Here is a 12280-nt window from a genome sequence, read left to right as displayed (position 1 = left end):
GGTTATCTGCAGCGAGTTACTGAGATAACACGTAAAGATTTTGTGAAGTTGGAAAATAATGTTGTGGCAAAATGTTAAATATTTGCTGTATCTAAGTACATTGTGTTATCCGTGTTCAATGTTCATGTTTTCATCTCCACATATCTAGTGACTCATTATTATACATACAGCTTTCCAGCCAAGGGTACCGTCCCTGGTACACGGAGGCAGTAAAGAATACCGGCCAGCTAATGCATTACATTCCGCTTATAGAGCGCCGGCGGATTCAGTAGTGACAGGTCGACAATATACACGTTAAGGTATACTGTACGGAAACATTTGTTACTAAATCCAATTCTGCTGCAAACGGGGCAACAGCTGTAGCAACCAATGAAAAATTCCTGTAGCTCCACTTTTGCACTAGAACCACTTTTACTAATTCCCCCCACCCTGATCTAGTATCCTTTCACAAATAAATGTCAGATATGCATCCTTTTATTGTCAGTGTGACACGCTGGCCAAGTGGCTGATAGCGCCGGATACTTAACCTCCACTCCAAAAAAAAAACAACAAAAAAAACCCCCAAACCATAACCTGCAGCTGCTGGCCTTAAAGTGCCGGGACTGCTAATCTGTCTGCCTGTCGCTGATCTGGCGGCATCACGTTCTGTCCTTCAGTAACACGCTATTACTTATTGTGCATCTGGACTTCTGTGTAACATGACATATATTTCTGTGAACGTGTTAAGGGTCACACAGCTGTGAGATTTGGTAATTTTTCTCTGCACGCCTCAAATAACAAAGTCTTTGTACTCCAGGGATTCAGACGAGGAATAGTTTTATCCAGAATGAACAAGGGAGCTGTGAACGGCTTACTCCGCGAGCGATCGCGTCGTCTGCCCGATCTCCATGGTTGTCCTTATTCACCTTGGAGAAGCAGCAAGCGTGACGGATCAGCAATCCCCAGCCTGATATCCGCAGGCAACTTCAGCAAAGAGAAAATGCCCTTGGAGCCCCGCTAGCTCGATGATGATTCTTTGGCTCCAGGTTCCTCGGGAATCCGGCTTTCTCTGCCGTCTGCTGCGTTTCACAGCGCTATTTCCAGACAGTATCACAAACCTGGTGTTTTGGGGAAAGTAGATGCTCTGGTTTAGACATCTCGGGTTCCGCTTCCCAAGGCGCACATAGAACCTGGGCTTTCGTAATCATAACGTATGTTCCATCACTCTTTTTTCTCATTACGTGTTAATTAGAAATACACAATGTACTGGCGGATCTGCAGTTAGTACGTAGAAAGTGTCATTGTCCGGGAGACGGTTTCATTATGAATCGGTGGCCTCCGGAGGTTTTATAGACTGACCTCTGTTATTTGCAGCTGTGCGTATCATTCCAGGGCTCCCCGTGCAACGTTGGCTCTGCGATTATATTATTAGTTGTTGATTCATACAACGCCATCATATTTCACAGTGTTGGGCAACGGGTAGTAAACAGAGCAAAACAAATAAGGCATCACAAAAATGAAATCGTTTAGGCTTTTTAACACCCTGGCCAGTCATTGGGGAATAGAAGCTCGTCAGGACAAGAAGATCTCTCTTTTACCTCCCATAAAGGCAACAGCTGTTAGTTACTGGCTTAAGGTAATGTGAGTTGTGATCATTGCTTAAGAAAAATGTCAGGTGTCCCAGTCGCGCTATAGCACAGTGAGCGAATGTCTTTGTATGGGAAGCCCTGATGGCATATTGCTGAGAGATGTAATTGGCTTTGTGAGGTGGGGGGGACTCGTGCTGGAGCGCCCCGGATAAGCAGAGCTCTTGTGTTATTTGCCTTTTTGCTGAAGTGGCCTAGCTTTTGTTCCTGACTGCAGTTATGGCCGTGTAAAGGTCTGTCGGTACATGTCATTGATGTGGCGATCCGGCAGCTAGGGGTGAGAGACGAGGTCGGTTTGGGTTACCTGCCGGTGGCCGCGATGTACGGAAGATACCCATTACTCTTATATACTCCCCATTTCTGGGAGCTCATCGCGTGCACATTTCTCCATTTCTGTGGTTTGTGTTGAGTTTAGAATTTACGTTTTTTGCCTCTTGTAAACTCGTTGGTTTCCTCATTCTCCCTTTCCTTGGCAATACTCAGATCCTGTAACAGAATGACGTAGATTAACCCTGTGAGTGCCTGTTCCCCAAACATAAGAGACAGTAGACAGTTTCTTATTCAATCACATGGCAATAACATGTTTTTTCATTTATTTCACGTTGAGTGGCCCTATTATTGTGGTGCATCTACCTTACATACAGAAATGGGAAGAACTTATAAATTAAGGGGCATGACATTTCGGACTCTTCTCCGATGTATTTGGCTATTGTGTTACCCTAAGCCAGACCTGACATCCCCGGTTACCTTTGTGTTGCCTGTGAGTGCCACGGTGTATACTAGCTTAGGCAGACCTCGGTGGCAGGTCTGGTGTGGGGTAACGGGCAGTAGCCCTCCTAAAAATTGAGGGTAGATCACTAAAGTACGCTGCTGCTCAATGGGCCAGCGGCAACAAAGATTCTCTGATCTCCCTAACTGGCTATCAGTCTGCATAGCGTGCTGTATCCCTTTGGCCGGGGTGTACAGGTAAATACGCTTATCGGAGAGCATGGTGGCCGCCATCCCTCGTACCTTTTTTTTTTTTTTTTTTGCTCTTTGTATAGTTTAAAGGCGCAGTGAAGTGGGTGATCTGCCCTCCGTAGACCTAAACATGCCTCTGATCTCTCTTATGAAATCATTTAGCCCCTACTAGTGCAGTTTAAAATGTCGGTAGGAGAGGGATGTTTTAGGCTATTATGCCAGTCATTGATGATCCCTCAGACTTTGCCCCCCTGGTACTTTGCCCTCCAGCACTTGTTACAGAGATGTGGTCAATGAAAACCGGAACACGCAATTGCCTATAATTCTATCAATATCACTGATTGCTCCTCTGTTGAATTATACATGGACCGCAATGCAGCTATACGCATTCAACACGCCGGCCGCCGGAGACAGCAGCTCCCATGCGAGCCGGGCTGTAAGGAAGCCGTAGCCCGCCACGGCCAGGCTGTGTACCCCCAGCAGTGTTTTTAATGCGTTTTAAAGCCTCTTTGGAGGTTTGGAACACGGTCAAAGACTGCCCCTCTTATGCCTCTCCAAAGGCACAGAACTCTCGCCGGGTATAGTAATCGTTTAAAAGAGTTCAGATAGTCATAAAACAAATTGTATGTCGTTTCTTTCCGCTGTGGAATATGATTTCACGTCATTTAATGGGCTCTAGCTGTATACGTTTGGCGTATAAACGAGTTGGCTCGAGTTAGTATTTTTTATATGTTTTACTTTGCCATCTGGAAATATGTGGCAGAAACCTACAAAATGATCATCCCCAAACACGAGTCAGTGCACGGCGTCCTCGGATGCCTCTGGAGTGCCGTGGGATTCCGTGTCGGAGTGCTGGTTTTTTTTCTCTCACCCTCAGCGTTGGAATGCTTGCCTACAGCTCGTGCGATGCACGTCTTCTCCAATGAAGAAAAAAAAAGATCCTTTAAGGGCCGTTGTGTTGTCCCTTTTATGAAGCTTAGGTGTGTGTTGATCTTTTTGTTGTATGTACATGTTGGTCATTTCATTAGCACCCAGGAAGCTGAACGTGTGTATACTTTTTTTTATTCTTTTCAGGTTGTGCGCTCCCCTATTTTGTATATTTTTGGTTGTTTTGTGCATATTTACAGGTTCTGACCAAACCTTGTGGTTGAGCAGCCCCTGCGGCCACAAAGGAGCCTCAATAATGGTGTCCGGAGAAGGCTTTAAATTGCTTGAGAGTCTCAGTGGGTAAAATGTGATGCAGTCCCACTAATCCTTGGCCGTATAAAATGAGACGGGACTCGTATATACGCGTTATACGGCCGTATAGCGTGACAGAATCCCCGATATTCATGGCTCGGGTGCGTTTAGCATTTGCCGGGTTGTGTGCTGAGCTCTTGCTCTGGTGTGTGTACACGTTGGTCATTTCAGCAGCACCCGGAATCTGAATGTTTCTGCTTTCTAAGATGTTTTCTGTATATTGTTAACCCTTCCAGAGATATATCTTTTATAATTTGCTGCCGTCTTATATTTTTAGTTATCATGGATATTTGGCTCTGTAGCGGTAGTAGTGGCTGTACACATGCGGGTACGTGAATATTATTGTATAGACTATTTCAGTTTGTGCTCTACAGGATACTAAATGATTTATTTCTTCCTATGCCAAGTACTGACTGTTACAACCAACAGAAACCGTGAGACGGCGTGTCTTCGCCGCGTGCCGAGTCTGTTTGGCCGCCGCTACATATCAGGCACAGAGGCGAGAGGCACCTCTCTGACCTCTACGAGGAAAGGAGGTGAGGACGGTGATCCTGGACTGGCCTGCAGTAGTCCTTACTGAGACTTAAAGTGTATTTGTGTCCCTTTTTGACGTTTAAGGTCTTTATCATGCTGCATTCGTGTTGCCCATGCGGATACGAGCTGCCATATGCTGCAGAAGGGTAGCCGGTGCCAGTCTGGATCTCGCAGGCAACACACGTGTGATCGCTGGCCGATTTTTCTCTGCTAGACCAGCCCGGCAGATTTAGTAAATAATCCTGGGGCTGTTACCAGTGTTTTGTCCAAAGTACAGCATTCTTCTTATTTATTCTTTTGGGTTTTGCATCCCTGTTTAATAGCGTTAACTTGGTGAACTATATAAAGTCCGTCACCTTCTCTTTACAGATATTCACTAAATATAATGCGTAAAATGGGATATTATTGACACACGTTGAGTACATGTAGTTTGGAACATGCAAAACCTCGATCGATAATTACTACATACTCCGGCATGCTGCGTTAACGTGTGCCGGGGCCCCCCACTCTTACTGGTGCCGGGGCCCCCCACTCTTACTGGTGCCGGGGCCCCCCACTCTTACTGGAGCCGGGGCCCCCCACTCTTACTGGAGCCGGGGCCCCCCACTCTTACTGGAGCCGGGGCCCCCCACTCTTACTGGAGCCGGGGCCCCCCACTCTTACTGGAGCCGGGGCCCCCCACTCTTACTGGAGCCGGGGCCCCCCACTCTTACTGGAGCCGGGGCCCGTGCAGTGCTACAGATAAACTTGGAGAACATTCCTGCTGAAGACATAATTTCCATTTAAAATAAATACCAAAGGGTTATAGGTTTTCCTCTGGATGGATTTATGGCTGTGGTACATTCTTTAGCATATTTAAGATAAGAGTAATATGTGAGTGTGAGTATTAACAGTGACAGCCTGGCTCGGTGTCGTGCTTCGTTACATCATATTAGTTGCCTTGTGGGTTTTTATGTTTCTCTTTAAACCTACTTTCTTTGCTGGATGCTGTGCCCAGTGATTGGTGAATGTAGTGGATCTGGTGCCCAGTGATTGGTGAATGCAGGAGTAAACCGTGCCCAGTGATTGGTGAATGTAGTGGATCTGGTGCCCAGTGATTGGTGAATGCAGGAGTAAACCGTGCCCAATGATTGAATTTAGGGGATCCGGTGCCCAGTGATTGGTGAATGTAGTGGATCCGGTGCCCAGTGATTGGTGAACGTAGGACTACACCGTGCCCGGTGATTGGTGAATGTAGTGGGTCCGGTGCCCAGTGATTGGTGAATGTAGCAGTACACCGTGCCCAGTGATTGGTGAATGTAGTGGATCCGATGCCCAGTGATTGGTGAATGTTGCATTACCCCCGTGCCTAGTAATTGGTGAATACAGTGGTACCCTGTGCCCAGTGATTGGTGAATGTAGGAGTATACGGTGCCCACTTATTGGTGAATGCGTTGGATCCGGTGCCCAGTGATTGGTAAATTAGCGTGATCTGGGGCCCAGTGATTGGTGAATGTAGCGTGATCTGGGGGCCCAGTGTTTGGGGAATGTAGCGTGATCTGGGGGCCCAGTGTTTGGGGAATGTAGCGTCATCCGGTGCCAGTGTATGGGGGAATGTAGCGTCATCCGGTGCCAGCTATTGGGGAATGTAGGATGATCCGGTGCCAGTGATTGGGGAATGTAGGATGATCTGGTGCCAGTGATTGGGGAATGTAGGATGATCCGGTGCCAGTGATTGGGGAACGTAGGATGATCTGGTGCCCAGCGATTGGGGAACGTAGGATGATCCGGTGCCCGCGATTGGGGAATGTAGCGTGATCTGGGGCCCAGTGATTGGTGAATGTAGCGTGATCTGGGGCCCAGTGATTGGTGAATGTAGCGTGATCTGGGGCCCAGTGATTGGTGAATGTAGCGTGATCTGGGGCCCAGTGATTGGTGAATGTAGCGTGATCTGGGGCCCAGTGATTGGTGAATGTAGCGTGATCTGGGGCCCAGTGATTGGGGAATGTAGCGTGATCTGGGGCCCAGTGATTGGGGAATGTAGTGTGATCTGGGGCCCAGTGATTGGGGAATGTAGGATGATCCGGTGCCAGTGATTGGGTAATGCAGCGTGATCTGGGGCCCAGTGATTGGTGAATGTAGGATGATCTGGTGCTATTGCTGCGCATGGCTCTGTAGGTCTTGTCACAGTTTTGGGGGGATTCCTGGCCTGACTGTCACATTCTAGCGTGAGAGCTGCAGATTGTTTAGCTGGATTCAATTCTGTGCTTTTGTGCGGAAATTCGCGGTATTCAGATTTATATAACGAAAAATCTACCTGTTATTGGGCCATAGGTGCAAACATTCCTGAGGTGTGTACACCAGCCCTCTGTGTTTACTGTCACAACACAATGAAATGGACGAAATGTAACTAGTGAGTTGTGTCCAGCGTGATCTAGAACCGTTCTCCCCAATCCAAAGCAGCTGCGCATGTAACATATTCTTTCAACAAAGCACCTTGTGGAAGATTTGTGCCTCTGGTAGCATCTTTTCTGCGAAATACTGCTAAACGCACCGTGAAATGGGCTGCACGGAGTGCCCACAAGGCCCAAACCTGTTCGTTTAATCATTCTATAAGCTTGCCTGTCTTACATGAAAATATAAAATTATAATATTATTATTAAAAAGAATCCAGAAATGTCAATTGCTTTCAAAGGTAGCCATATCATAAAGCAGACTGCCCCTCGCCGTTCCTCCTATCCCTTCTTTTTCACAAAACGTCCTTTTTCTGTAGAAGCCTGAGACCTGCGGCTGATTTATCATTTCTGCTGTAAGACCCCCAGGCCTGGCTCACGTGCCGGATAGTTTCTGCTGTAAGACCCCCAGGCCTGGCTCACGTGCCGGATAGTTTCTGCTGTAAGACCCCCAGGCCTGGCTCACGTGCCGGATAGTTTCTGCTGTAAGACCCCCAGGCCTGGCTCACGTTCCGGGTTGTCTCGTGCCTGTTCCGTGCGCGTTAAACTTTCCCTCTCTCTGACTTAACTTAGACTGAAAAGCTAGATTGATTGTAACGGGAGCTCTTTTTGCCGCTCATTGCTGCCTCGCTCTTCACCCTCTGTTGGAATATCTCTGAAAACGTTGTCATAACACCCGAAAAACTGCATTTTCAGAAAAACCTGTGTTGTGATGTAAGAATGCAGCTGCCACATATGTTGATGCGTTACAGGGAGGCAGGACTATTATTATTATTATCATTATTATTATATATGGCTCAATCAATTTACATGACGAGTCTTCCTGTCCATACATTCAGAAGACTTTGACAAAACTAGAAAGACGCCCTGATAAATTAGATAGAGCCCGGCACTCACACTCACGCACTCGCTTACACTCAAGAGCAAAGATTGCTGCCTTTACTGATTTTAAGACAATGGCATGACTTCTTATAGCATATATATATATATATTATATGGGACAGGTTCCCTTTAAGATCTAATTTGAATAATATAAGTTTCGAAGTCCCTGCATTCACAAGTTTTCTGTGGAATTTCCCTCTTTCTCTATACTGAACATCTGGCAGAATTAATGACCTGGATGCTGCCAGAAATGTGTTTTTTTTTTTTTTTTTTGTCTATAGATGTGTTTATATGAAATAAATCTGTCGGCTCCCTTCTCATAAATGCTGATGAAGTGCTTGAGTGAATGTGCGCTGCGAGCCGGTCACAATTTCCACACTCCTCTGGGCTCGAGGGGTTAAAAAGATCCGTCCAAGATGTTCTACCGTAACGCGGTTCCTGAGCAGTCCGTAAACCCGTCAAGCAGGATTTTTGTGGCCGAGCGTCTCGCGGTTTATTATTTAGCTCTCAGATCTGTGTAGCGATGTGGCGGCAGCGTAGCGGGCTCGTGTATACGCTCGTGTATACGCAGGATTTGTAATCGGGGGGGTAAAACAGTCTAAGCTCTTGTTTACGGGGCAGATCTCCGTTTCTGCCATGGATCCTGCGGGGGGCCGCCGTCTGAGTCACTGAATTCTCCTGACTTTTTCGTATCTGTTGCTTTTAGTGCCTGAAAATGACTGCGAAGAGGAACCTGTTTGTGCGCTTGGTGCCTTGCCGCTGCCTGCGGGGAGAGGAGGAAGCCGTCACCTCGCTTGACTACTCGCACTGCAGCCTGGAGCAGGTGCCCAAGGAGATCTTCACATTCGAGAAGACGCTGGAGGAGCTTTACTTGGATGCCAATCAAATCGAAGAGCTTCCCAAGGTACCTCATATTTTCCGTGACACGGGTGACGGGCAGGCCTTCCAGCTGTACTTTTATTAGCGTTGGCTCACAGGAGCTGCTCTTTCTTTCCTGGCAGAGACCCACGTCCGCCATTTACTAAACACCTGACGAGTGAGGCAATTCTGTGTGCTTTTCTCCCAGCGGATGGCACTTTTATAGTTGTGTTCTCAGAGGTTAGTTTTGTTCCTGTGGTTTAAGGGACCTGTAATGCTATAGAAATGCAAAACGTATATATAGAAACTGCACGATTTAGCCTTATTACAGCATTCAGAAAAGTTTTGCTGATTAAGTGCCGGATTTACACAATACACTAATATTCCTACTATTACCCTGCACTTCAGAAACTTCTTATTGGGGAATTGTGAGTTGTTCTCTAGGAAATCTGCCTCACATATTAGGCCGTGATTAGGAAAATTGTGTGCGTACATTGAAGTGTCTCCAGTTCCCGCCGACATTCTTTTCGCTGTATCGTCTTGCAGCCGGTGGATACCCATTCTGAGTGTTTAACAGACCTGCTAACGCTGCTGTTACGGGATCTTTGACATTGAAACAGACTGCTCTATGTGTGTAATAATTGCGTATCGCATGGACCTTTGTAGCTTTGCGTGTTACCCTATAGGCGGGCTCTGTGATGATGGCGTCCCTGCATGTGCTGTCTCTTTACTCGCCTCTCAAGGACCAAAGGCAGACTATACCTTATAAACGACCCGTGCCCTACGCCAGGGCTTGACAAATTTGTTGTGAATCTAGGCGCCAGGTAAAAAAGTTAGGAGCAAGGATTTTTTTTAAACTAACAGTTGGTCAGGAGGGATCCGATCATCATCAGCCCACTTACTAAACTCACAGCGTTTGACCTGGAAGCACCCTGGACTTTCAGGTCAGTGCTGTTTGTTTTTTTTTTTAAATACATTTTTTTCAGTTTTTTAACTCTTTCGATGCTGATGTTCCATTGGAGCACAGCATTGACAGATATTTAGTCCCCAAAAGCTTGTGGGGAAAAATGTTAACCCCTGCAATGCCACGAATGTGTCATACACAATTGTGGCATTGAAGGGGTTAACGCTGCACTGTTGCTCTCATGGAGTGATCAGGCAGCAGGGGGGTGTTGGGGCTGGTCTCCACACTCATGGCGAGACCAAAGAACCCTCTCACCCTGTCCCTGAAGCTGCCTCTGGCAGCTGGGAAGCAATTGCTGGTCTATAGACCAGCCACTGCAGGGGGGAGTCTATGATGACTGCTGTAGGCTTCTATGCCTACAGGAATCATCAAAGGGCTTGTGGGGGCTCGTTTTTTTTGCTGTTGCTGGTCTGCCTGGGCTTCCAGGCAGACCACCGGCAGCAGAGCCCCTTACAAAACGGGAGTTAACCCCTAAAACGCCGCGATCGCGGCATTGAAGGGGTTAACGCTGCACTGTCGCTCTCAGGGAGCGATCAGGCAGCGGGGGGTGTTGGGGCTGGTCTCCACACTCATGTGGACACCGAAGAACCCTCTCCCCTGTCCCTGAAGCTGCCTCTGGCAGCTGGGACTCAATTGCTGGTCTATGGACCAGCCATTGCAGAGGGAGTCTCTTTGATGACTGCTGTAGGCTTCCATACCTACAGGAGTCATCAAAGGGCTTGTGGGGGCTCGTTTTTGCTGTTGCTGGTCTGTCTGAGCTTCCAGGCAGACCACCAGCAGCAAAGCCCCCAAAACGGGAATTAACCCCTAAATGCCGCGATCGCGGCATTGAAGGGGTTAACGCTGCGCTGTCGCTCCCATGGAGCGATCAGGCAGCTGGGGGGTGTTGGGTGAGGTCCCCAGACTTGTGTGGGGACCCAATCAACACACAAACCCCTTCCCTGAGGCTGCCTGTGGCAGCTGAAAACACGATTGCTGCTTTTCCAGCAACCGCGTTTTCAGCCTACAGGATCACTCCGTGGGAGTGATCTCAGGCTCGGGGGCGGGCTCTGAGTGGCTGTCTTCTGGGCAGACAGTAGCAGCAGCGCCGCCGTGTGGTGACTCAGCCTCTTACATCCACAATTTTTTCTGGATGTAAGAGGCTGACAAAACCTAGGCGCCAGGACAAAATTCTCTGTCGCCATGGCGACCTGGCGCCTGGGATTTGTCGAGCCCTGCCCTACGCCATCCTTATCCGTCGCTAACCTCTCTGCACAGCGCTGTTAGCTGTGAGGACGTCGGTTTTGGGGCACAGAATGTTAGATGTAGAGTAACCTTTGTTATAACGACTTCCTGTGTATTTAAAGGGAGAACCTGCAACCTCTTGCTCTGTATTCCCGTTATTCTATTAGCCCATTCAGACTTTCCATTTAACATGAGACCGAGGATTAACACGTCAGTATTTAGATTCAGCCACATGTCTATCCCATACATAAGTTTCCCTTACTGTACTAGCCTCTAATGCTTCTGTACAGTGTACAAAGTGAACCCTCCTGACCATGGTTTCTGATACAGCCGGCCTGTATTTTGGTAAACTAGAGTATGAAGCTGCTTGTTTTGTTATAATAAGCTTCCCAAACGGACCCAGGGGCGGGGGGGTGGGCGTATAGGAAGCGGCGGCCTCGTGCAAGTGTTTATAAAGCCAGCTGTATGGTGTTTTTGTGTGTTTTGTGCAGTTATGGTCTTTTTACTGAAAATGAAGGAGCCCAACCTTGCTTTATATTGAGAAGTACAGAGTTTATGTGGATTTTAACGTTTTTAGTTGTCAGACTCCAGCAGCTCCAGGCATTCGCAGCGATCTCGCATCATGAATGCGTCTCTACTTGCAGGACGTAGCGGTTTAATGATGCATCGTTTATTCTCATTGGATTATTTTGAAAGTGTCTGATAATTAAAGGGAATGTGTTTAGGGTACAGACGCATATATATATATATATATATATATATATATATATATATATAATATATATATACACGGCATATCGTTCTATCATATCACGAGTAGTACGTGATGTTTTACGGCACTAAGGTGGTATTTCTTCTATGGGTATATTCACTAAATACGCTGGCTCATTAAATAAATGTTAATAGCCGTTATGCGTTAGTTTGCTAATATTTGCATTGATACGTGCATTGATATGCTGGAGATGCGTCGGCTGCATCTGCTGATTTGTTGCAGATGGTGGTATAAATCCGTAGTCTCTCTGCATGTCAGTCTCCTGTGTGCGTTCTCTTTGCTGGAGGGCTGCACTCTCATACGCCTGACAGCTTTCTATTAGCCATTCCTTTTTATTTGCTGGATTGTGGTTTATAGTTGACATGACTTAGGGCTCATAAACGTCAACATGACTCTTAAAACTAGCCCGAGAATATTAAGTCATCTTCATTTCTAGTAACCTGTCTCACCTATTCTGTCATACAGCAAAATGGTTATTAAAATAAATGTTTCAGTAATGTTGTGGGCGTGGCCATAGGTATGACACACTGTGACTTAATAAGTAACTTTGACATCTCCCTGTCATGACTTTCAAAATGACATTTATTCCCCGGTGTTCATCCTACATAATGGGAATCTGCTGACACCATTTCCCATGAGGCGGAACCCCATCTGCCCCGTCATAGCCACGTGTAGTGAGAGTCTATTTTTGAAATGTAATATTTGAATAGAAATGTTTCGGATTAGGTGTGCAGTCACACATACGTCATACAAAGGGCTGTGTGTAGCCCACAATCCAATAAATATTATT

General features: G+C 47.0%; 1 protein-coding gene across 1 annotated transcript in view; it reads left to right on the top strand.

The window, feature by feature from the left end:
- The window catches only part of ERBIN (erbb2 interacting protein), a 91618-nt gene that overhangs the window by 45247 nt on the left and 34091 nt on the right, over positions 1–12280 (top strand). Inside the window, exon 4 of the mRNA XM_053448006.1 lies at positions 8379–8576. Within this exon, the coding sequence (XP_053303981.1) occupies positions 8388–8576 (189 nt within the window). The 5' untranslated portion in view covers positions 8379–8387. The remainder of the gene's footprint in view (positions 1–8378; positions 8577–12280) is intronic.

Source organism: Spea bombifrons, chromosome 1 (genome assembly GCF_027358695.1).
Source record: "Spea bombifrons isolate aSpeBom1 chromosome 1, aSpeBom1.2.pri, whole genome shotgun sequence".
Taxonomy (NCBI): Eukaryota; Metazoa; Chordata; class Amphibia; order Anura; family Pelobatidae; genus Spea; species Spea bombifrons.
Note: the sequence above shows the minus strand (reverse complement) of the source record. Positions and strands in the feature narration are given on the sequence as shown.